Below are 27599 nucleotides of genomic sequence, written 5' to 3' on the forward strand. Positions count from 1 at the left end.
TAGATCTTCCACTCCCTGTTCATCTGGTTCCTTTCAGCATAAACCAGGCTGAAAGATCTGACTTGAAGCACTTTGATGGGACTGGTCATCTGATGGTAAATAAGAAAAAGGGACAAGGAAAGACAAAACCGTCATTTCTTGTGCTTGTTCATTGGGACAGTTGTGATCATGATTGATATCGAATAGCATATTCATTCCAAGTCTTTGGGAGTGTGAATGAAAGGGAGTATTGATCTGGAGCTTAGCTGCTGGTGTAGTATGATAGGCTGAAGAAGGGCAAGGATGACTAGATAGTCATTCTTGATGGAACAAAGATATTAGCAGATGTAGCAATGATCAATGCCTTGATAATATATGTTTACATTATTTGCGGCATTTTGTCTCAGTCCCAGTGTTATTGAGCGGGCGGAATGTGAATATAGCCTTTTACTCTGTCCAAGGTTGAAGAAGAAAAAGAAAATAATAAGAAGAAAATAATCAAGAACTGAGCTTAAACCTACTAGGTTACTTTCACACATCGTATATGAGCCTAAAATAATCTATCCAGTTCAGTGCTACTCATCTGACATATAACCACCACGCTTTTTTTTGCCATGTCTCAGTTTTACATGATACATGGTAGTGTCGCAAAAGACAGATGACTACCACTACGACTTACTGGCCTGGAGCAATAGCTTCCATGCACCGCATGTCTATTTTCTAACCATGTGAGACATTGTACTCTTAGTCTCTTTAAGTGTGCTTACATGCATTTTGAACCCTCTGATTGGTTCTCACTCAGACTGTATGTGTGATAAATGAGATGACATTCAGTACATGGACCTAGAAGAGTGTAAGAGGATATTTAGAGTAAAGGAAGTGTTTGATAAATTATATTTGGTCTTTTAAAACCAATCTCTGCGTGAAAACATATGTCTGGGAATTACTCTAAGCTATGTATAATGGTTAAAATGATATATGTGGTGCATGCAAGTCCTGAAATGTCTGAATGTGTCTGTGCAATCATGCATTGAAATATCTCATTGTCCAGACTTAAGCAAAGTTGATTACAGTTCAGCGGTTCACAGTATCTGGACAAATCAACCAGTTTTATTTATCATGTACACCTACGTTCCTGATTCCCTTTTTTTCTTTCCCTCCCTCTTTCAAAGATTTATGTGGGCCACATAGAGAAGAGTCTTTAATTTTACGCCTGGGTAAACCATATACACTATTGCTCCACATTCCCCGTGCTTATAGAGAGTCTGCTGAAGGACAGGAAGAGAATTGCGGTTTTAAAATGAATATATAGGGGACTCCGCCCTTTAAAGAAAGGCCTTGGATGGCTTGGATTTGCCATAAATCTCCGCCAACAGGCATCAGCACAATTTCCATTGTGTTATGATGCAATTGGTCGCTTAAAGCATAATTACAGAGCGTAATACATGAAAAAAATCATCATGAAAGCATACTGTAGCATCATCCTAATTACATACGGAGAGCTGATGAATAATGGGGATGACACTGGACATCAATACAGCCACTACCTCTCATAATAGAAAACACAATTGTTTTACTGTGGGAAAATGGGGATCATCTATCATGTAGAATCTACTCTGTTTTTTTTTTTTAGAAAGACATTGAGCCTTGAGACCTTAAAAAAAACCTCATCCACCCATTGTTCATTCACCCCCTCCCCAGAGTCCTCTTGATCAGTCCCCCTGCTTAGCCTGAAGCTATAGCTACAACTGTTCTCTATCTGAGGCCCCTCTTACATTCATTTGATCAAAGTCCTGCATTTATCACCTTAAGTGTACTCAGACTGTTTTAAATCTTTTCCCTTTCCCTCTTTTCTTGAAACACTCACCAGCAACTAAAGAGAGAAACTAGAAATTTTTCAACTGCCCTATATTGTTACCCTGAGGTATAAAGTTAGCATCATTACATTAGCTTAAACATTTGAAGTTAGCTAGCACTTAGCCTTTGGAACATGTTTGACTTTAGGGTGATGCCAGCTTTCTCTCCTTCTCTCTCTCTCTCTCAAAAAAAAAAGATGAAATAAAAGAGCTATTTCAGGATTGCGTAAGAAAGATGAACTGATTCCTAGTCTGATTCAATTCTTTGGTTGCTTCCCCAATTTTCAATTTACGTGCTTCCCTAAAGTGGAATCATTTCTTCCCTTGGTTTGAAAAGCACAATAGTATTGTTTGTACAGTTCTTTTTGTGAATGAATTAGCTTATCACACCTTGGTCATTTTCTTGAACCCAAAGCACTTCCATACTCAATTCTTGATGGAGCTATCACAACAGCTGCATTAGTCTCAGTCTTCTATGTCGTTTTTCCTCTGCTATCTGCAGTTTTTCTTGTCCTTGTGGCAGCCCTTCTTATTCACCATACAACGATAGAATACAATGCTTGTAGCCATATGCTGCCACCATTAGTTTTGTAACAATACAGCCTCTGTACTTACGTTGCCTAAGGTAACTACTACAGAAAGCAACTGTTACATTTTTTGAATTTTGGTATAGTTATCCTACGTGTTGATTCAGGTACCAGCTCTATTATGGGCCCATCAGCAAACACATACTAAACATACCTACTTTCCAAATTAAATAAGGGAACATTACTTCTTATAATGGCACTGGAAATAGGAAGTAAATTACATTTAGTGTGAATGTAATTCCAGTGTTTACAGGGTTAGTGATTGCAAGGAAAAAATATACCAAAAATATACTTTATCTAGTTGTAGTTTTCCCTGTGTGTTTCATGGAAACTTAAATTAGACTTTATTTAAGACTTCCTCTGTAGGGATGCAACAAATTGGTGGTGTACCAGTGTTGTGTGCTCTCACTATTGCGCTGGCTATATCTTTGTTTCTTTTTACTCTTTTGCACTTGCTACTGTTTATGAGTTGTAATGAAAAAATCCCTTCCCCTGTTTTGCTTACACAAACATGGTCTTTCACCACTTCACATTTACATTCAATCCCATTTCTTTTCGATCCCTCTTCCAACACTCCTTACTTGCTGATTCCACCATTCTTGATCATCTCTGTGTGACTAAACATGTTAAGGGAGATACGAATGAGGGTGATGGATAGTCGAAGGAGCTTAAAACCAAACGTAATTTCACTAGTTCTCTGTTGTCTGTAGCACTATTCCTGCACTTTAGTCACATGAATACATAGAGACACATGCAACTACATTAACAGAGAACAGTGAATCCATCTTTTGTTGTCTTTGCCCACCCAACCATAGAGACATTGCTCATGGCCTGCTTTACTGGCTGATAGACCCAGTTCCACAGCCCTGCCTGAGCGCTCCACAGAGGTTTCACACGTTGCATGGATGTGTGTTAATGCGGCTGACAAATGTCTTGCATGACAGTGAAAATGCACACAGATAAAGACTGTCTAAAAGAAAATTCAAGTCAAAACAGTATATACACTGTTGCTTTTCGTTTTATCAGCCTCCCCATAAATAAACCATGTGCGATTTCAGACACTGTACACAGAGTAATAACACAAACACACAAATACACACACACACACACACTGAGGTTGGTTATATTGGTACAAAGTTTATCTCGAAAGAAGTTGGGATTATAGGTGGAAATGAAGGTGGAGAGCAAGAGAAAGAGAGAGAGAAAAGGGAAAAAGAAAAAAGGTTTTTCTAATCTTAATAATAATAACAAAAGAGAGAGTGTGCGAGAGAAAGATGTGAAAACAAAAATACAAACAAAGATGCATTGACAAATACAAAAAAGAACAAAAAACAAATTAAAAAAAGATATGTAACACTAACCATGCATAACTGCCTCTCTGAATTCTGGAAACAGAGCTAACAATTTCCCTTTCTGAAAAGTGTCTCTGGCATTTGGCTGTGAAATGCCACCCATATAAACCAGTTATCATGGCATGAGAGAGCTTTTTAGCTGTAAACTGCCAGCGAGTGCATAGACAGACCATTATAGACTTTGATACCCTGACACTTAAGAGGTCATTATGAGACAGAGCACACACGCACACACACGTGTGCACGTGTATGCACATACAAGGACACACGAATGCTAAACAAGCAATCAGAAGTAAAAGTGGCTTGTGAACTGTCTGGTTCTTGTGTAGAGTGGGTTATGGCTATTCACACAATCTGGAGGGGGGGGCATTATTCACATTGCACCCCACATTCACCACATATTATAGCTATCTGTCTCTATTGTAAAAAATGACAGGGATTTCAGTTCACTGAGCTCGAATAACCCCCACCGTTTTCTCTCTCTCTCTCTCTTCCTCTCTCCTCCTTTCTCCCTTTGTGTCCCTCCCTCTTCTCTCCCCCGTGTCTGCAGAACTGGAACATCCGGCTGGCACTGAGATGTGATTCTCACCAGTTTCATTTCACTTTGACAAAGCAAAGTACACCAGTAACAGGTAAGAAAATGCCACGCGTGTCTGTATTTGTGCATCAAGATTAAATGCACACTATTTCACACTGTAACAATTTTTAAACAGTGGTTAACCAGGGATGTTGACTCAGAATTCGTTCTTATTTACAGCAGGCTTTTTTAAGTCACGGGTATAGTCACGCATATGTACACACACCTGGTGCGTTGTTTTTGCCGACTCTACAGTATACATTATGCTTTTTTAAAATCCAAATATGACCCAGTGTTCTCCCCGGAGGTCTCATGGTTCCATCTGTGCCAGGAAGTGCTCTAATTGGCCCAACAAATGCGTCCTCTGAAACTGCTAATCCAATCAGATTTAACTAAGCTTTAAAAAGAATACAGAACAACACGCAATATGCAGTGAATGCAACAGGAATAGAATTAGATATGTAAAGATAGTGGGTTCCATTAGCCCATTGGGAATAAAAGTGAATTTGAATTAATTGCAATCAGCCTGGTGTTCATTGAAGGCATCAGCTGGAGTTTGCCACAAATCCAGACCTTCATCTGCCCATGAAGCCACTCAGCATGGGTTATTTACAGTGTATTTACAAGCTGAGCAGGACCTGTAAAATGTCGAATTTACGAGCTTCCTTTTAATTAGAAATACTGTCTCCTAGAGTTGGGCTGATGAATTGCACATTCAGTTTATTGGTAATCGAGGAGGGTGCAGTTCCTGGGTACTGACAGCTTATCAGAGAATCCTGGTTGCCATCAGTTTTTACATTTTCTTTTTTTTTACTCAGGGAAAAAATATATTGCATCCTTGCTGTAAAAAAGCCCTGAGGTCATGTTTACATGTGGGATCCTATTTGTTATTGATCGAATTGATGAGAATGAGGCTAGTCTCTCTCTCAAACTCCTTCTGCTTCCCTTATTTTAGGGTCTCTGTGTCACATTGTTAAGTTTAATCTGTCATTTCACTGAAGTTTCCGACTGCATGGATATGAAATAAAAGACAAGCCATGATAACATTTGTGTAATTAAGAATGTTATTGTGTGCACGCCCGTTTGAGTTTTGATTGTGTAGGCAGCATATGTGAGTGTGACCACCTCAATGCCCTTCCTGTCTGGTCTTTGTGACTCTGCATGCTTGCCTTCCTTGACTCTCACATGGCTCTGAATGCTTGCTTTGAAATCTAATTCTGTGACAGCAAGGCCGCATTTTGTCTTTATTTCACTGAGACAATAAGTAAAAAAGAAAGAACAACAGGAAATGGGATACATCATTGTTCGTATGGGGGATGTGTTTTTTTTTCTCTGCGTCAAACAGGTGTTTCCTGGTCCACACGAACAAACACACAACCTTCAATCACCACATTTCTAATGAGAGTGCAGACTGAAAACATATCCGTGAAGTGTCATTGGTTAAACAGTCATTACATGTATACTGAGTAACACATCAAAGCAGTACACAAACAGAATGCTTGGATAAACAAGCAGATGAATGCGAGATACGGTGCAGTCATGCACAATATAGTCACTCATTACAAAGTTAACAAAAATTAAATATCAAGTGTGAAACTGAATTTAAGAAAAGTGACAGTCTTGACGAGCTTTGCACCTGGAAACCTGACACAGAAAATATATTGTGGAAAGTTTATGATTGAAGAAAAAAACAAATTTGAGAAAAATACAAAGATAATTCAAATTCCAGCTGTAACACCACTTACACAAATCAGTCTCTGTTCTCTGTTTTTCTCTCAATCTCTCTTACACAGATCCATATGCGCACGCACACACACACACACACACACACACACACACACACACACACACACACACACACACACACACACACACACACACACACTGTCTCTCTCTCCTCTCCCTTGCTGCCACCCAGTGAGTGCAGGCTCATTGTCTTATAACGTGACCTTTGCCTTGTGTTGAGAGGCCTTTATTCGAAGACAATAGGGCCCATATTGTAAACCATGCCAGTCAATGCGGTCCACACAGCTGCCATAAAATGGGTGCAAATTATCCAGGGTCCAAGTTGAGGCTTTGAGACAGGCACTTGTGGCACGCGCGCATGTGTGTTGTCTTTGCTTGTGTGTTTTTGTCTGTACCATTTGTGTCTGTTAGATAGAGGCCATGTTTCCAAAATCAGCAGATGGACTTGCGCAATTAGACTCAGCCTTGTTCTGTGTACACATTGCACACAAACAGACACACGAAAACCCACGCATCCATTGCATACTCGGAAAAATATGCACAGGGCTGGATGTGACACAGATGTTTCTGAAGTTCCAGACCTGGGAGATGAGGATGGAGTTCTTTCTCTCTAATGGGGCTATATAATATATATTATTGAATTTCATCAAGATTAAGTAAGATTAGATAAACACATTTTTGTTTTCTTCATTGAATTACTAAAAATGCTAAAACAAGCAAAATTAAATCTAATTATTATTTGTAAATGGATCAAATGAGCAAATCATCAAATAATTAGGCATATTTTTTGTTTCGTTTTGCACGTATGAAGTGTTTTCGTCGAATGCAATGAATTACTCAGCATTATTCAGCATATATTTTCATACTGTGAGAAATTACAAATCTGCTTTTCTTTAACAGATAACGTATTGTAAATAATTGATAATGAATCATCATTAGTTGCAGTTCCATTCATCTATTAACAAAGAATAAAATGTTAAAAAATATGATAAAAGACTGCGTGACCATGTCTACACCATCTCTGCATTTATCCTCACCAGCCACGTATTGACCCGCAGTGACAGATAGGCTCAGAGGAAATGAGCTTGTGACTGAAAGGTCACGGTTTAAAATCTGTATGGGTACAGTAGCTGGAAAAATCCCGGCAGTTTAAATCCCTCAACAACTACCATCAGGGCTGCGACCTATGGGCATTAACCTTTAACTGTTTCGGTGAAGCAGCTCCGACTTCGGTAGTGTGAGACTGTGCGGCTGTGCTGAACGAGCTCCCAGGTGTGACTGAGTTAATGCGTGGATGTGGTCCACCCTTCTTTCCTGCTCAGCCATTGAGGCAAACATGAACGAGTTCTTTCCCAGTCAACGAGCCAGGCTAAATGAAGCGCATGACTTGATAGCTTACAAACGTGCTACATTTTCAGCCATTATTTCAGCTTTGATTGTTTACAGTTTCTTTGCTGATTTGGTGTATTCACACCTGACAGTCTGGAGAAATTCTGTTGGACTTAGTGTTTGCTGTCTGATATTTGCCGCTGTCTGGTGGCTCTGCATCCTGTTTACTGTGCTTAAAGTATCATTCTTTCCTTTATGCACTCTTTCATCCCTCCTAAGATCAAGCGAGTGCACCTGGGGAGCAAACACACACACACCTACAGAATAATCAAATACACATGCGGTTTTGACGTAAATGCACAAAGACCCACATGTATACCCCTCACAAGCACAAATACATTGCCACCTGAGTGGATTGGTACAACCCCCAGCAACACAGAAGTACACGCACACACACACACACACTTGACAACAGGGAATAGCCCACAGAGATGCTCTCAGTCAACAACTTGGAAAAAAAAGGCAGCTATTTAAGGCCACCGTATTCCAGGAAGGATAAGCCGTCTTATTTGTGCGAAGAAACAAAACAAGTTATGGCAGTTACTATCACTGTTTCTTCCCTACTGTGTCTTCTCCTATTTGGGATGTTTTGCTTATGAGTCAGTGCTAATTGTATAAAGTAGACTATATTGAGAATGCAGATTTCCAACGGGCTTGGTATGATGATGAGCAGATGCACTCGCAGATGTTTTCCTTCCATGTGTGTGTTTACCAGTTCAATTATCCCTATCGTATACTGTAGAGATTTGTTGTTCTATTTGGATGCATCAGCATGGATTCCAACAAAAACCACGAGTTATCGTAACTCTGTTCGTGCAAGCAGACTTGTTTGATACCTTTGGGAGCGCGACAACGGTTAAACACACACACAGACATCTAAACCATAAAATATGCTTTATTTCACTCTAATGCGTTTTGAAAGCAACAGCTGGAAAAGACGCATTGGTCAGAGATTAAAATCTTACTGTTCTAGTTAATAGTTTAAAAGCAGACCTGTTGCTGCGTGCCAGTGTTTCACATTTCAAATCTACATATATATCCATTATCATAGAGGATTAAATGCTGTGAATGTGCTGTGTGTATTCAGTTATTGTAAAGAAAGTCGCAGACCTCACAAGGATCCAAATGTAATCCTCACATTCAGTTCATGTTTTAGGAACGTGGATCTGTCCAGAATGACTACAGTTATGAAAGGGAATCGATGCTGAAGACTTCTAGCTACAACCGGAATATAAGATCTGAGCAGCATAAGATTAATTTTTGATCATATATTTCTTACTGGCACAATAAAGCATTGATGAAACAAGTGAGAATAGTTTTGCAGACCCTGGGTTTCTTTTATTTGAACTTTGTAACTCTATAAAAATAACTTATTCTGTCAATTTGTACTTACTAATGTGTAATTTTTTTTAACACAAATGGGCATTACATTGTTATTACACATACTCAAATGTGTCGATTATATTGCAGCGATAACAAATAAAGTATATGTACATGTAGATTTGCATATTGCATGTGTTTCAACAATGCCGACTGAAAATAATAGACATTTATTTCAGACATTGTGAACCACCCACCAGCCTCATTGAATCATTCTATTTTAAATGCATCTGCTTGCTCTGGTTTGTTGATTGGAATATATCAGCACACCAGGGATATGAAACTGCAATAAGATCCAGACCTCTACCCTGCGTGATTTGAATATGAAATGATTAGATTATTGATTTTGGTTATTTGGGTCTCCCGCCCGAGGTGATATTGTGGCAGCGCAATCACCATAGCTGACATTTAGCACTGTGTTTACCTTTGCTGTCCCCATTGATTGCTTCAAAATCACCACCCATACATCCTGCTGGAGCTCATTGTATCATCAGTTTTATGCTATTTTGGAGAAGTGATGGATGCAGCTTATCAAAAATGCAACAGCTGTGGTTTGAGTCAGTGCAAAAAATATCCACGTCGCCCTGCAATCACGAAACACTGGTTGCATTTCATTGAATCGAATCTCATTGTAAAAATGGCAGATGCAATTCACGTGGGTGCAGGTTTACTCCAGAATAAGTCCTTAACATATGTTGATAACATGAAGGATTATTATAGCTTCCTCTGTGAAACTGATGAGGGTTAGGATTCAAACCATTTTGCCCTGCAAACTGAAAACTAAAGCTCAGCCTCAGTCCTGCAGAGAACAGTAATAAGTCTTGATTTTTATGTAATAATGTTCCAGGTAATGTTCTAGCACTGAATAACCACCACTGTGCTTCCTCAATCCCAGTAAACTTTGAAGAGAATCTCTTCCTCAGTTTAGATTTTTTTTGTTTCCAGGGAGAAGTGAAAATGTAATATCTAACAAAAGTGTTTGCTGACAAATACTCCCATATCAGTGTGGACATCTGTCATGAGACATTTTATACGCATCACGGCTCTGAGCAGCATTGCAGTCATAGTGACTCAAAAAGACTGTAATGTTTAATGTGTTCCGTGATATGTGAAGGGAGAAATTTCTATCTGTGTCCACCAGCGCATTTTCCTACACATAAGTCAAGGTGACAGTCTGCAAACGGATGTACTTTTTCTCTTAGGTAGATCTTTCTGTGCTTCCGATGCCATTTTCTCAGCAGTCAGACAATCCAACATTAAGTGCCTCCTTTTATATTTATACACCAGTGTTGGTGCTTATGCATTTTTAATTTATGAACAGCACTGTAAGCACCCCAGAAAGGCCTTTTTGAATAAATATTTCAAGACTCTGATATACACAGTTCATATCTGCTCTATAATGCAAGAGCAAAGGTTTGGGCCTAATGTCTTATGCAAAAATCACTTTTTTCCCCTCCTAACTGAATCAGTGGAAACCACAGAGTTTTGAAGTTTGCTGATTCTGAACAAATCTTTGAAATACTTGAATGCACGTGTTTCTGAAAGAGTATTGGGATCTAAAATTAGAGTAGCAGGAGTCTCATTATTTTGGTCCTACCAGGCTCTTTCATGTGAGCTTATGGTAGTTTAAAATGGAAAAAAGTGGGTGTAGAGCACCTGAGCATGATGAGAATATTAAATGTTCATAGAGCAACATGGCGAAGTGGATGGCAGAGGATAGAAAGGACATGCAAGCATGTGAGAAAGAAGAAAAAAAAGCATAGAGACAGAGTGCACGCAAAGAAGTAAACAAGGCTGGATGGAGGATAGCAGTCGGCCATGAAAATAAATGGATGGAGAGAACAGAATTGAAGAAAAGTAATTGACAAATGGATAATAAAGCTCAAATGTAAGATGAGGTTTTGAGCATTTTCTCTTGCTAACCAAGCCCAGCTCGTTCACGGGGGTTTAAATCTAGGTCACGAGAGTCGTTTGCTCCCTGTTTGTCTGCCTCCGCTTTAATGCAGCATCACTCACTGCTGAGGTGGCTGTTCTCTGTACTGTACAGGACAACTTTCTCCCTTTCCCTCTCTCTCTTCTTCACCCGCGAACACAATCACACGCATACACAAACTCTGCCGCGCGCTGCCTCTGGCTTTAAGGCATGCCTTTGATGGATCCGTTGTGACAGTACTGGGTTTAGAGCAGTGACAGGGAGTAGGAGAGGGAGACGGCAATGGGGGAGCAAAAAAAGGTAGTATGAAGGAGAAGACAGATGAATCAAAGGGAGGAAAACAACATCAGTGGCACCGGAATCAGCATCACTGTGTCTGTAGTTGACATAATTGATTGTATCAGAGGAAGTTTTGTACACTATTAACTCCGCTCTTATGGGGGAACTCAGCTGTAATGCCATGCAGAATTGAATGGCTACATGTGCGTGTGTGCACAGGACTGTGTGCTTGTTATCTGGATATTTGCATGGGGCACAGCCATTTTTGGGGTATGGATTCATTTTTTGTTTGTTTTTTTCATTAGCTAAGCCTAAAAGTAGGCCAACCATAAACCGGACTTCTGCTCTATGCATTGAGTACTTTGATATATTTTGAGTGTTTTGAGTATTTCAGTGAACTAACCTAATTTGCTTGTATGAGGTGGGAGTCAAAATAGTATTCCTCATTATTCCACATTAATCTGTGGGTTGTATAAAGCAGATAAGTTATGAAATCAGTTTTCACTGATAATTGTGTTGATTCTGCGTATTCTTAGCATTGAATTAGCAAAACTCTAACTCATCTGCAAGCTAAAGTATTGCGTCAAGAGCGTAAATGATGAGTGAAAAAGCTATAAATTTTTTTTCCTTGTAAATGAAAACTAACAGGCGCTAAAAGCTGTCGAGAACTGAGTAAACTGGCTCTTCATGACTAATCTGGTGAATCTCGACACCGCCAAGTGGGCTGTTTAATACTTCTCAGCATACGAGCTGCAGTTCCACATATGTGAGAATATACTAGTTTGAAGGGGTTAGCAGTTCCCATACTCAGCGGTCATAATAGAGTGATCACTTACAGTGATGGCAAGCCCACAGATTGCCTGTAAATGATGGATATCGCCATTGTGATTTAACCCATTGGTTTGTGAAATCCTTTTCTGGAGCCTCAAGCTGAGCATTTTTTGCCATTGCGATGTTATTTTTTAAACCACATCTGGATCTGACTGGGAAGCCCAGGATGCTATGTGTCCAACTTATCCCAACCTAAATCCCCGATCTGTTCTACCCTATGTTTTTCTTACAAGGAAAGTGCTTCATGGTGCTCTGACGTCCCTTTTTTAAGGTTATGTGGACATGTGAACACTAACCATGTGACCTTAACTTGTCTGCTATTTTAGATGTGTGACAGTCATGGTGACAATGTAGGGTCAAGTGAATAAGACTCCAGTCATTTAGGCCTAGAGAGTGGTGAGCATCCAACTGACAACCACCAATCGTTCGGGAAAAATGAGTTTTCCCCGAATGGCTGAGAGTGGTGGCAAGAGGTTGATGGGAGTCACTGGGAAAACAATTGCTAAAGCCCTCCAGTCATACAGGCCTACAGAATGATCAGTGGCCCTCTGGAAACCACCTATTGCTAAGGAAAAATGTGTATTCCCCCCTACGGTAAGACGAAATCCTCCTTGTGACTGCTGAAATCGTGGTTTGAAAGGAAGTGATGGACTTGTCTATAAACACCATCCATCTGCAGACAGTATATGGGTAGATTTTATCTCATTGGAACATATCATGACCTAGCTATTTACTGTACAGTTGTTACTCAATTATGAAACTTTAAATAGCTTTTACAGTAAGAGAAAATCTGTAAAGCGCATATCTCCCAGACACATTATAAACAAATCTTATACAGCCTGGGTGTGAAACTCTGAAACCAGAATCGCCTCGAGGGTTTTGGCAAAGACTAAAATCTGGCCAATGGGTGGCATTGGAAAATGTGAAGGATAGAGGATAAATTTAGTACTTTTAAATGTATTTTCATAAGTTTTATAACTTTTCCTGCTCATAAAGACCTTCCCCAATAGCTATTCTTATTACACCAAAGTAATTAAGTAATAAATAAATGATTAGATGACAGAAAAGTTTCTTTCACTATATTCAATAGAAATGTCTGTTTTGTACAGTGGGTAGTTAATGTGTAGTTAAACACTGTTAGACTGATGTAAAAGCGAGTTTCTTCAGTTCAGCCCACTTAACATCCAAATAGCTTGTATTTGACCCCCGATTAGAGCAGGGCGATATGGCCAAAAATATTTATCACAATATATATATTTGAAAATTTGCGATAACGATATAACTGACGATATAATTGATGAGAGACAAAATACAACTCCACAACATTACTAGCGCAAAAAGACAACCTTCCATTTATTTTCACTTAAACAAGAAGCTGGTTATGTACATTAAAGCTTTATAAAAATGTAACAGTGCAAATGCAAATTCCTTGCTGAAAGTTTAACCAAAAGGCATTTCCAGTAGAAATGGGCTGACATATCCTGAGCATAACCATGTATAATATCCACTGAAGTTAAAAAGAGGTGCTTTGCAACATTAAACTGCAGTGTGCAGTACGCATTTTTCGGACCATAAGGTGCACGGGATTATAAGGCACATTAAGCGAAACAAAGCAGTCAGATAAATCAAACTTTATTAAACTCATTCTTCTTGCTTCCTCCACTTCTGTACCATTGATTCATTAATGTTGAATTCTCTGGCAGCTGCTCTATTCCCATGTTGCTGCAGTATATTAATGACTAACCTCGTATTGTGGATGGATTATCTCAGTTGTTCTCCTGACTGAAGTTTGGTCCGTTTACAGCATCCTGCCATGCGATTGCATTTGTCTCTAACCATAAGGAACCTTCATGTTAACTTTTATAAGTGGAAAAGTGTTAGTGTTCGTCCAGCTTCACTGTTTATGTTATGCTAACATAGCTGTGTCGCTAGCGATCACGTAGCACATCATTATATACCAGCTAGCCCAACTTCAGTAACCCTACAAACGTCACTGCTGTTTAGTTTCCTGTCTTCATTTATGTTGGAAGTGATAGCAGAGCTGTACGTTTGAATTTTTTCAGAAATCTCTCAGTCAGAACATGCTAGATCATGCTTAGGTAACTAGCGAAACTAGCGAGCTAACTTCCGCTAGCTTCCTGCTAACTTTTAACTCCGTTAAATGTAATAACTTTTGTTTTCATGGATGCCTGGAAGTTAAACTTTATAGTTACACCTGGTAAAGCAGCAATGCTGATCGTTTTATTAAAGATGAAAGAATTTAGACAGTTTTTAACTCTCAGTGATGCTGCAGTGTTCGTTTGACCTGAAGAATACAGAGTTTAGGACCCAGATTACTCCCAGATTTAAGAGCATCTTAGTCCGACAAATACGACAATAACAACGGCCGCTTGCATGTTCTGCAAAAAAAATGTGCTTTGTTGTGTATCTGACGGACAAACACCAAACCAGTTCCACATCACGGAAGTTGCATCATTTTTACAAACCAATTCTGGTTCATCTGTTTCACTCAACAATCGGCCATGTGCGTATGAAAACAAAGGCACTGCGCATGCGTGTTTTACTCCCATTCTATCCCGATATTTCATTTTCCTATTGTTGCCTAACATTATACCGGTATTACCGTGAAAGGTATAATATGGCCCAGCCCTACCCCGATGTAAGATGAGTTTGACATGTTCTCGAGAGTCTTTCCAAAAAGACTTTGTTGTAGCCAGGCTAGCTAGTTACCTTTCCCCCTGTAACATTATAGATAGTAACAGCATCAGTATCTGTCTCATAATAAATTAAATATTTTAAAGTGATTAAGCATGTCAAAAAAGTCTACTTTGTCTTAGCTAGCCTTAATTTGCTACTGTAATTGATTTGATTTAGCCTGCTTATTTTTCCATGGCATGATATTGTGTTTCTTTGAAATTCTTTGAAAAGCTGGTCTTAAAAAAGTGATTTTATTGTGTTATATTTAGTTTTCACCCATAGTTATTGTGTTTTTTCTTTCAGAACTGGTGCTGTTTTATGTCTCTTTTCACATTTGACAGTTGAACTTTTTATATCACTATCTAGTGTCAGAGAGCTGTGTTTTATGAAACCCGAATCTTTTAGGGCAGAGTCTAAGGAGGAGAAAAAAGATAAATGCCTTATGTTATTAACTTGCTTTAATATTCTGCTCAAATCGCTATGATCGCTTTTGGCACTCCCTCTCTCTCACTGCCTCCTGCCATCCTCTCTGTCTCCATCCCTGTGTCACTCCCGCTTTATCCCATCTTTCTATCTCTATTTCTCTTAGCCATTTTCCTTTCCGACCTTCTTCACGAATCTCCTCCTCCATCTTCTTCCCTCCTCTTTAATCCTTCGTCTTTTTCCTCTCTCCACCCCTCCCCACTTCTCCACTTCTCCTCCTATCTCAATTCTTGCTTGCACGTCTCCACCTTAGCCCGTCTTGTCTCATGAGGGAGGGAGGGCATATAGAGTTGATTAGATTGGAGCATTAGAAAGTTCAGAGCAAAGCAGAGCAGAACAGAGTGTGGTATCTAGCTGCCAGGCAGACAGAATCAAAACGCCTGTGCCTTACAGACGAGGTCATTGGTGGTGGATTTTCAGGCTGGTTTTGGTGCATCAGATTTCTGTGAGCATTCTCAGAGCAGCCAGAGGCAGCCATGCGGAAACTGCAGTGGTCCGGTCAAAGCCAGAGACTCCCTAGACGCAATTTTCTGACGGGCATAGCATGTCTAACATGGATGGAGAGGATGAGGTGCTTAGCCCAAAGCTTTGAACTCTTATGAGTGAAAATAATTTGAAAAGAAAATGTAGCTTTTAAAAAATAAAAATGTACTTGTGGGAAAAATCTTGAATCTTCTTTGAACAGCAACAGAGGAAACTAGTCTGTCAGGGCGGCCCAGCCTTCTTTGCATGTTTTTTTCTCATGCAAAATATAAAGGTGGCTTGAATTAGCCATGATCTGCTCTGCCACAGGCCTTTATCCCTGATCATGACATGTTAAAACAGAGTAAATGTTGCAGTTAAATTAACAGACTTCCCTGCTGCTATAAAAAAAGAAAAATAAATGAGCAAAAAAAAAAAAAAAATCATACTAAACAGCTGTTGTTCAACTTCACTAAGGATGTCAAATTGAGACCACAGTGACCCATACTGATGTAGGGGTGACCTATACCTTTAAGGCGACGCTGAAGCACTCTGCAGCTCTTTGCTACTGACATACAAAGGATTTACAACTGGCACTGTATAAATTGCTAGCTAGGCCACTTGTCTTCGGGGCACTGGTGACAATTGTGCACATTCCTACAGTGAAGCTGCCCTTCATCTGAGTACTGACATGTGTGCACTCGACTGCATGTATGTACTGTGCATGCTAAAAACAAATGTCCAGTGGTATTAACCATACTGCATCTGGCTGCAGTGACCAAATGTATAGATTTAAAATAAGAGACATGAGCTGACATGACTGTTTGTCACATGTTAGTAGTGGCCAGATCTAAACTCAACGAGACACTGACTTAATTTTAATTGTGATTTTAATGTGGTGCGAGGGGGCTTGTATGTGAACTCCCCCTTTCTCTAAACATGCATACACATGCAACAGTAGGAATACATGTTGTGGTTGACACGTCAAGACATTCACATTATTGGGAGTTGACAGTATGTTTTTCCCGAGCCTCTGGTCACACTGAGGGGCCACTCGCTGCTAATCAGTATCTTAGGCTTCATCAGCACCAAGCAATTATGAGGGAGGACCTTCTATTCACAATCACTCATGCTGGTCTGTGTTTGAATGCGTGCGTGCCTGCTGCATGTGAATGTCTTTAGTCTGTTTGCACAGTGCATAATTGCTATGAGTGTGTATACACGCGCCTGTTGCTTGAATGTGTGTGCTTGTTTCTTATGTCTCTCATTATAGGCCACAGGCCAGACTCCCACCAGGTTCTATCCTGATTAGTCATCTCTTCAGCTCCACACCGCCAAATTAGCTACCTAAATGTGTGTGTGTGTGTCTGTGTCTGTGTGTGCATGGTCACTCTAATCAAAATTCTCCCAGCCTGTCTACCTGTGCTCATGATAATTTGAAACACTACCTATACCGACTCACACTCTATCACCCACACAACCTTATTCCAACCCTTTCCATCACACGCACAGACACACACACGTAGAAATGGTCCATGGTGGTTACCCTAGCAAGCCAACTGGAGGTAATTTACCGTAGCTTGGCGGACACATGCCATTTTACTGAACATGGTGCATAGCCCCCTGAGCTTTGTTCCGCTCAGACTTCTCTCCAACAGAGCAAAGAATGAACAAATGAAGAAACTAAAAAGAGGAAAGAAAAGAACAGGTGAACAAAAACTAAGTGAAGAAAAAAGGAGAAAAAAACCACAAGATGTCCTCTTCCTCTGCTGTCATAGCACACCAAATATATGTATCTATAGATAGATAGATAGATAGATAGATAGATAGATAGATAGATAGATAGATAGATAGATAGATAGATAGATAGATAGATAGATAGATAGATAGATAGATAGATAGATAGATAGATAGATAAGTACAAGAAGAAAAGCTCAGCAGGTTATGCATGCATTTACATTTCTCTCCTATTCTTTCTTTCTTTATTTTTGAACCATTTTCTTTCATTATAATTATGGTGAATGCAAAACTACAGGCAAAGATAGATTACAAAATACTGATTTTAGTACAGTATCTAAACGGGTATTCGTTTGCTCTCTATGGTTTGTTTTTTTATAACTACTGCAATCCATCTGTTATCTGCTAGCCTAATATGATGCACATATACTCATACTTCAACACGGTATTCTTTAAGGCATGCTCACAGGATAAGTGCAACATGGACACATTTGAGACTCTGCCTGGAGGCTGAGGGAGTAGGGCATCTGGTCTCCTAGTGATAAGCATGTGTGTGTGTGAAAATGTGTGTATGAAGGCACGTGCATGTGCGTGTGACGCGTGTTGACAAGGTAGCCCAGTCCGGTCAGCATTCATTAGTGATAGAGAGAATCCCCGAATGAGGAGTGCTGTGACAGGCAGGACTCTCGTTAGGGAACTTAACACACACACACACACACACACACGCACTCAGTAGGGTCAGGCTGCCTTGTGCACAGAATCAGCCCAACATCAATTAGTTCATGGATGCATGCATTATAGACTGTGTGAGTGTGGCGGCTTTGGCGACAGCTATGTTAATGCCGACCCTGTAGGAAATGAAGATTCAGGGCAGAAAAACATGGGACATCGAGGCCACGTCACACATACATGTAAGACTAATGTGGAGAAGATTGTCTTATTGATACAGTAAATAATACAGTGTTGTTGAGACTGTTAACTGCATTAACGGTGCAGTTATAACATTATATATTTATTTTTTTCTTCAAGATGTTGGGAAAACTGCGGTGGCAAAATAGCCAAGGTTGAAAAATGTAGTGTGTGTTTATATTTGTAGCATAATTAGCAGGTGTCTGCTGAGCGGATATGACTAAGCAGAGATGGATAGAAACGGCAGGTACATCCAAAGACTTGGATCCAGTCTGATCTTGTTTCTTTGTTGATGTTTTGCTCAGTTTTATGCAGATGCTGTTTATCTTCTAGAGAGCATCTCCAGTGAGATAGAACTAGTTCAGGATTGGAAATATTGAGCTCATTAAAAAGAAAAAAAAGATTTGATTATTTTCATAATTTTAGCAGTGAGCAGGTTCAGGTGGGGCCTGTGATGTTTGCAAAACCTTATGTGCTCTGATGAATACAGAGTGTAAACGCTTCACATATGTCCTGATAATTAGCACCATTACTGTCTGTTTACTCATTATATATTAACCAATCAACACATTAGGATAATTAAAGGAAGCAGGTTAGGAAAACAGGGCAATGCTTTGGGCAATCATTATTGTCTATGCTCTTGTCAGACTTTGTAGAGGGAACAGTTTTTTTGTCATTATCTGAACATATGGGAGCATGCAGCCCTGTTGAATTATGAACATAACTTGACTGACACGCAGCCATTGTCTGTGTAGCCACCGTGTGCTTGGAGGAAATGAGAGGGTTAATTAACTGATGGGTGAGATGCTGGTGGAGCATACGGGGTGATGGAATAGCTTTTGAATTATGAAACAGCGGAATGCTGTGGCTGGTGGCGTCCGGCCATATGTCAGTGTATGCCTTCTCTGTCTAGCTGGGGACAGCTGGTCAGATTGCTCATGTTCAACTGAGTTAGGGGCCAATCAATCAAAATGGGGCAGTTTGTTAGGTCGTTTAAGTGGAGGAAAGAATAACACAGAGGAGTCTATTGTGAGTCTATCACTTTAGTGCCATTAGGGATTTGTCAAGAACTGTTAACAGATATGCAATCACACTCCAATGAAATCAGTTGCACCGCTTGGTATTTAGAAAGCTGAATAGGTTTGTAGATTAAAAATAAAAATTGAAGGATTTTTGTAAGTAGAAGGATTAAGTCGATTATAACAGACAGTTTTGAGAAATCAAAATTATTCAAACTTTGACTTTTCTTACTTAAATTAGTTGTTTTGCCACCTATTGTCAGCTGACCAATACATTTTATATACTTTTAAAATGATTTTTTTGTAGTAAACTAGAAATCACAAAAAAAACAACAACAGTTTCTTACAGTTAACAATTAGTTTCTTCTGAATGCAAAAGAAAAAAACAGTTTGTAGTTAAGTGCGTCTGTTAAGTTTTTACAGACTTATCAAAGGAAAACTTAAAGTCTCTGCCATTATCCAGAGCTAAAGAATTATGCTCCATAAAAGTAATCTGATTGGATAAAATGCTTGACTACTTTATGCTGGAATGCAAATTGAATTTTCTACAACTTTTCAGACTTCACTAAATTAGGTTTGGCTTGTGTTTTTATCATTAGTTTTAGTGAATTTTCAATTTAAAGGATTTATTTTGACATACAAAAAAGAACAGAACCAATAAAATGCCAGATGACTACACAGGCCTCATCGTCTGTGTGTTTCTGCAGTGTGCATGTGCCTCTGGGTGGCTGTCTGTCCCATTTGCAGGTCTGCGATGAGGCTTTTTGTCATTTCAGATGCTCTGAAGATACATTATACATATGTTGTGTGATTCTGGTATAAAAAAGGGCCTGTGTGATTCTGGCATTTTCTATAAATTAAAAGGCTTTTGATAACATCAGTTATAAGAAATATCAAAGGCAGAGGATTGTGCCAAAGCAGATATTGCCTTCACAGCATGACATGATGGAAATAGCTGGCTATTGTCTCAGTCTCTGCTGGACAAAAATGATATGGTCACACTGATCAATAGTCTCTGTTACACATGATGTATCTCCCATGGCTGTGGCTGTCTGCTTTGCTCCATCTGTCCCCGGCTGTTGCATATTTCTCCAGCCCCTCTCGCTCCCACTTACAAACTTGATGTGCTTGTTTTTCCGGAGCTGAGTATGAGTTCCCTTGAGAACGGTGAACATTTAGGCACAAAGATGGCTTTTGCTACCTTAGAACTACTCCCCTGATGAAATTGATGTTTGTTTGAAAAGGATGATTGTGTGAAGATTTTATTATCCTTTATGTCATGCACACTTTAAACTTGACATACACACATAATTCTGCAAATTAAATGTAAATGTTGCAGCTTTTCCTATTTAAAACGTGAATTTTGCAGCGCAAAAAAACAAAGAGAGCCACTGAGTTGAGATAAGAGTGAGTGGGCGGTGAGCAAGTGATTGAACAGTGCTGGTCTTTTTAATCTGCTCAGAAAAAAGACGGAGAAACGATGCTTACCAGTCTGTCACTGCTATAACTTATCTCAGAGACCATCCCTGTATTAATTGTTTGTTGCTGATGGACCATGAAATGAACAATTAGGTTGGGACATCAATACATTTCACACTTTGATGCTGATGTGTAATACTAAGTGAAGTGAATCCTAATAAAAGCATCATTATGCAAACATTAAGCACCATTGTATTATTTTACTATTTCTTTTAGACAAGGTCTGCATATAACATTAGTCTTGCATTTTCCAGGCAGATTTGTGTTGTGTATGGATTAATCGGGATATGGTTTGTTGCCATGTGAAATATGGATTTGCACAAATTATTCTGTTCTTGTTGTGTTTAACACACTGTCATGGCTTTTTTTTAGCTTAAAAATGTGATTTTAATTCCTTTAGAATCTTTTAAAGCAGATGAGATATTTAGTATGACCTAATGAAGAATATATTAATTTGCAGATCTTAAAAATAATCACAAATTGGACAGAAGTTTTTAACTCCCTAAGCTATTTAATTTAATTGAATTCAATTCAGTCTAATTATACAGCACCAAATCACAACAACAGTTGCCGCAAGCCACTTTCCATTGTAATAAAATAATAAAGAGAAAATCCCAACAATCATATGACCCTGTATGAGCAAACGCTTTGGAGACAGTGGGAAGGAAAAACTCAATTTTATAAGGAAGAAATTGGTTTGCAGAACAAGGCTCATCTCTGTGACCAGTTGGGGGTGAGGGGAGGATGACAGGACAAAGACATGCCGTGGAAGAGAGACAGAGATTAATAATAAAAAACTATACAATAAATGTTATCAAAGTGTTTTTATACATTCATAATCCATAATCTTGTAGTTTTATGTGCTTGTAGGTCCTCTCTGTGTGTCTGCAGAATATCATTTACTTACCTAGCAGGCAAATCCACTTAAAATTGGTCTTCTTTGACTTTTTTTTTTAATTTTCTGAAAATATGATTGAGGTACAAGTGTTGGTCATTTAGTCCTCTCTTTCTTTCTCTCATTATTGTTTAAGGAAATGATTTTTGTTATTTTGAAGTTTGTTAAAATGTCCATCCACTATAAATCAGTTAAATGTTTTGAGGAAAATCTGCTTCTTTGCTGGATAAACTTTGTCAGTTGTTGTTTACTTGTTTATTTGTTGTTAGAAAGAAAAAAAAATAAGAAAAAGATCATATTTTGGAATAGTTAGTAAATCTGTGTATTGCGGCCTACATAAAGCATCCTAATGTGTATACGTATGGCAAACCAAGTGAGCAGATTCTCTCTGTGTATCAATTCCCAGGTCTGTATGGTGACAGGAAGACTGAGCTGTGACATATAAACAGCTCGCCACAAGACCGTCTGGGCTCAGCAGGAAGTACCTCCATATCTACTTCCAGGTCATCCTCAGACGTCATGTGGACCAGATGCCTGCTCTTGATCTCAACCTTCTTTTCCCCCATAGCCATTGGTAAGGGACACACTACTCATTGCACTGCCCTAACCAAAAAAGGAGAAAAAAAACTACATTTAATTTGTTAATTGAAATGTGTTGTATTGCTCAATTATTACTATTGCTACATTAAAGATTTTCAGTCAAATATCTATGTGACTAAAGTCCATTTGGCAAAAGCAAGAAAAACGTTTTGGTCATAAAACAGCTGTTGATTATTTTAAGCTATAGTCTGCGTTTTTAATAACTGTATTGATAAGAGCAATAGGTAATGTTAGTTAATTTTATAACAGTCACAATTGTCTGCTAAAATAAAGGCTTATTGCTGGACTTCTTTCAAAAAACAAATAGCATTTGTTGCAAAGAGCTGTTACTCAGCAGGCACAAAAAAGCAAGGATACAAATGAGTCTTGAAACAACACAGATGGGATAAAGGAGGCCGACACACAGCGGATAAACAGACAAACCAACAAAGGGATGCACAAGACTACATACAGCATGGGCTGATTACAAAGCAAGGTGGCAACTGTTCAATTCAAGTTTACTTATAAAGCACCACATGACAGCAAGAGATGGCTCAAGGCACTTTATATTATAAGGTAAAGACCTTGCAGTATTCATGAGAGAACCTTAACAATCAAAGGACCCCATATGAGCAATTAGTTTGCAATGGTGGGAATGAGAAACTCCCTCTTAACTGGAAGAAACCTCCAGCAGAACCGTGCTATAAGCTTATCAAAAATGAACGTGATGAGTAGAGTAGAAAGAGCGTAGGTCTCCCCAATCCAAACTGGGAGTTAGTTTGACAGGAGAGGGACCTGATAGCTGAAGGCTCTGCCTCCCATTCTACTTTTAAAATGTCTAGGAACCAGAAGTAAGCACCGTCTGAGAGTGAAGCACTCTGTTAGGATAATATGATACTATGAGTCTTTAACATATGATGGGGTCTGATTATTCGAGAGTTTGTGTGTGAGGAGAAAGATTTTAAATTCAGTTCTGGATTTAACAGGGAGCAAATGAAGAGATGCTAATACAGAGGAAACGTGGTCTCTCTGTCTATTCCCTGACACCTGATAATAATGAATTAAGATTGTCCAGACTTGAAATAATGAATGCATGAAAAATAGACAAGTAAAGATATATAAAACAAGAGTGAAACTAATCAGGATAGCGCAGACAATCATAAAGGAGTGAAGAGGCAAAGGCACAGGAGACACACAAGAAAAAGCAATTACCAAAATAAGACAGTAAGTGGAAACCAGTAGGACAAATGTGTAAACACATAGACCAGACAGAGATGGGCAAGATGGGGAGACAATGAGGACACCATGAAAATATGAGCATAAGAAAGAATAACAATAAAACCAAAAATAAGAATCAAAACTCAGGGCACCATTTTATTGCACACACAGAAATTTTTCACACGTACAAAATGTTCAGTGCAGATGCAGTCCAGTAGGTCAACTTTATATTTCCTCCTTTCCTACATGACTATAGGTTTAAAAGACTCTGAGAGGGAGCTCTGGGAACTCGGTCCTATTAATAGCTCCTGTCACTCACATTGTGTAACTTTGTAACATGCACTCACGCACAAACACTCATATGTATCCACATTTTAAATAGATGTAGGTCTCTACAGCAAGTGATTCCTGGACCACACACACAAACACACCATCAAGCATGTACTTGCACCAACGTTGCCAGAAATCCCACCTAAACACTAATGGATGCAATTAAAAGGCACACAGGGAGTGCTTATAGTCAGGCATATAAACACCAAGGGCTTGGTTTTGCAGGAAGAGATGAGTTTCAGTTAAATATATTTGCATCGATGTCTAAAGAATGAGTTGATGTATGCAAAGTATGTTCCTTTTGCTTTGTGAGGAAACCTGTACAGCTGAAACAAGGACACCAGCTTGAGGGCACACAACAGCAACCACTCAGTCTTCTCCACAGACCCATATTATTTTAGGATTGTTCAAACAAAAAGACATTTAAACGTGAATCTGGGAATTATTTTGGTTGGTTTTTTTTGTTTGTTTGTTTTTTGGATTTTTTTTTTTGGCAGGGTTTTACGGGTTTTTTATACGCTCTATTGGGTGGAGGTGACTGACTGAAGAACATCCAGTTTATTTCCTTTAAGGAACTTGTGTGTGAAGCATTTGCACTGTGAAGCTCTGTCTAATCAGTTTTGCAGAATTTGGCTTATTCTGAGCAGAGGGTCTAGGCCTGTACACTTCAGAATTCACCCTGCTACTTCTATAAGCTATCACACTATCAGTAAACAGTAGTGACCCAATTCCACTGGCAGTCATACATGCTCATGCCTAACCCTCCACCATATTTGACAGATGATGCAGTATGCTTCGAATCATTAGCTGCAACATCATCAACATCTGCAAAAAGCAACTGCTGTTGCAACTAGAGACTGAGGTACAACACATTGAGTGACCTACAACACAAAGACGTCAGGTCTGAGGGGGAATGTCATCATCCCCACTCTCCAAGACTGGGCACCAAGTCCTGAAAACAACTGGTAGATTAAATGCAAGGGCAGCTGACCTGAAACAGAAGACCATGGCTAAGCTGGGAACCTATAACTCTATAAGATTAACAACAGCCACAAGGAGCGGTATCTTCCATGGAGAAAAAGACTTGTGGCCAAGATCAAGGCAGAACAAAGGGACGTTAGCCAACTATCTGCAGGAAGGAGTGATGAAGTGTGATGGCTTCTGGTATACCTTTTAAAGCAATTAGCTTGAACAGTTATACCAGAAGCTGGGAGAATAAACCAAGTGTTCTCCACTGAACCATCCAAGTTATACTCTTGTGCTTCACAGGTAAAGGTGTGGCTGGTTGGGATTAGCTGAGTATGAATTATTGGCAGTCCGCGGCAGTGTCATCATTTATGTCATCTCCATTTAGGTAACCAATCTGTATCTGTCGGTCTTCTGGGTTCACTAGTCACCATCCAAGAAAAATAAACAGCACCAGACTCTGGCATGATCCACACCTACTGGCTCAAGGATTTACTTCATTTTGTGAGCCCCTGGAAGCACAAATTAACCAGTTGCTAATGGATGAGGTGTACCCGGAATGGCTAACCGGAGGCTGAAAAGGCCTGATCGCCATGGAACCCCAGAAGAGTACACTAAGCGGAAAGAAGGAGGCTGAGGACTAGTGAGTGTCAGAAACACTATCCAGGAAAGAAAGAACAAAGATCCATTAGCACACAGACAGATGGCCACAACTGATCATGTGCTTAGTAAATACCTCAGGCAGCAGAAACCCAAGAAAGAAGAGGCATAAGAAGAGGAAGCATCATGGATGGACACGCTACTGCATGCCATGGTCTCACTGGCAGGTAGAAGAAGGGTGTGATATTAAAAAATCCTAAATGGCTAGACAAAGCTGGACTGAAAGACAGCATGGAGGCACTAATTGTGGCAGCACAGACACAAGCTCCAAGCGCAAGATTGATGGAGGCTGGGGTCTACCACACCAGGCAAGATCCCAGGTGCAGGCTGTGCAAAGATGCCCCGAGATAATCCAGCACATAACAGGGTGTGAGATGCTAGCAGGCAGGACATACATGGGACCCCATAACCAAGCGGCTGACATAGTATACAGGAACATCTGTGCCAAATATGGCTGGAGGTTACTGAGGTCAAAATGGGATACACCCCCTGGTGGTTGACAATGATCAAGCTAAGATATAGATATATATAGATAGATATATGAATATATCTATATATTAGAGCTGGGCGATAGAACGATAACGATATGTATCGCGATATAACTTTTACTCGATAGAGAAATTAAGCTATCGCGATAGACCTCGCCGCTCTTGTCCTCTTAAAAAAAAAAAAAAAAAAAAAAAAAGGTCAGCCGATCCAAATTCAGTAGCGCAGAGCCGAACCAATCACAGCCGCAGCGTCACGTCGCGTGACTTGTTACGTACAGCATAAGTGCCAAGCCGCACGTGTGTTTGTTTGGGAAGCAGCCAGCGGGTAATGGAGCCAGGGCATAATGGAGGAAATGAGTGTGCCGACTAGAAAAATCAACCGAGCGTGACCGAAGAGAAAACAGATGATGGTTCCAATGCCGGAGAGATTGTCGAACGGAAGAGCCATAGAAGTTCCATAGTGTGAAGGTATTTCGGCTATTTCAAGTCTGACAAAAAACAGAGTAGCGTGCACTGTAAATTGTGCCGAAAGCAAGTCTGGAAATACAATAAACTGGTGCATGCGTCACACTGTGCGCCACGTTATTGTTTCGGTGAAATGAATTTCTACAATACTGTTAATTCTACTCTCTGCAGTGTTTAAATGCTTACATATACACACAGTTACTGTCCCTCCACACATACGACTCGGTTCTGCTTCTATGCCCCAGCTTTGTTTACTTTTTCCCACCGAGGCTTCTAGACTTCTGATTGGCCAACATTTCTGCACGGTTAGGAATCTAGCGCCACCTGCTGCTTTGGCATGTTCATAGCAGCGTTTTCTTTCATTTCTCCCTTTATGTGTGGACGGGATTATTTTTTAAAACGAAAACGGAAAATCTCCGTTTTCAAAAATACCCGTGTACGTGTGGACGTAGCCTCAGTCTCTGACTGGAAGCGCTAATTCGTCATTCGGCTTTTGTCAGACTAAAGTAACTGTTACAACTGTTTGAAAAGCTAAGCTATACAACAAGGAGAGATTGAGAATTTCCTTTTAGTTCTCAGTTTACTTGATATTGACAAAAGTTAGTCAGTTTTGTCTGTTCTTCTGTAAAGCAAACTAAGATTTATTTTTAGAATTAATATTTTATTTCTAAGTGGAATTGACAATTTAGTCTGTTTCGTTTGTTCTATTTTGAAACTTAAACGCTTTAGCGGCTGCCTTTTGTGTAGTTTGCAATATTTGCCTTTATTTATCTGAAAAAGTCTCATGTTCCTTAAGTACATCTACCCTGTTGAACTTATTATGGGAAATAAATATTTAAAAACAAGCTGCTGATTATTTCACATTTTACTTGTGAGCAACGGCACATTTAAATCTTACAAATATAGTTATTTGGCTTATATCGTGATAGATATCGTTATCGCCTGAAATGAAAAAAACATATCGTGATATGAAAAAATCTCATATCGCCCAGCTCTACTATATATATATTGATAAAACAATGAGGGTACTGCTAGCCTTAACCTTTAGAATATCTTATGCACTTAAAATAAGTTGTTTTCCCTGTAACTCAAAGCACCCCACATTTAAGACATCAGCATTGGCCAAAAGCTTTGGCAGTTCAAGTGAGAGATCACCTTTTAAATCTCTCTCCTCTTTCCTTTCACCCATTCCTTCTTTCCATCTATCCACCTCTTTCGCCACTCTCTTGTTCTTGGCCCAAATGTAAAAATCAATATCCTTTTGTTTCAGCCCCCCGAGGCAATAAGAGTGTCTGAATAAGAC

At 39.5% G+C, this 27599-nt stretch overlaps 1 protein-coding gene across 9 annotated transcripts in view; it reads left to right on the top strand.

Moving 5' to 3' along the window:
* The window catches only part of adgrl3.1 (adhesion G protein-coupled receptor L3.1), a 118533-nt gene that overhangs the window by 9116 nt on the left and 81818 nt on the right, over window positions 1-27599 (top strand). For all 9 annotated transcript variants that reach the window (XM_026170822.1, XM_026170826.1, XM_026170827.1 and 6 more), the window contains exons 2-3: window positions 4325-4406; window positions 21997-22164. In XM_026170822.1, the coding sequence (XP_026026607.1) occupies window positions 22110-22164 (55 nt within the window). In that variant the 5' untranslated portion in view covers window positions 4325-4406; window positions 21997-22109. The remainder of the gene's footprint in view (window positions 1-4324; window positions 4407-21996; window positions 22165-27599) is intronic.

The sequence above is a fragment of the Astatotilapia calliptera genome, chromosome 6 (genome assembly GCF_900246225.1).
Source record: "Astatotilapia calliptera chromosome 6, fAstCal1.2, whole genome shotgun sequence".
Taxonomy (NCBI): Eukaryota; Metazoa; Chordata; class Actinopteri; order Cichliformes; family Cichlidae; genus Astatotilapia; species Astatotilapia calliptera.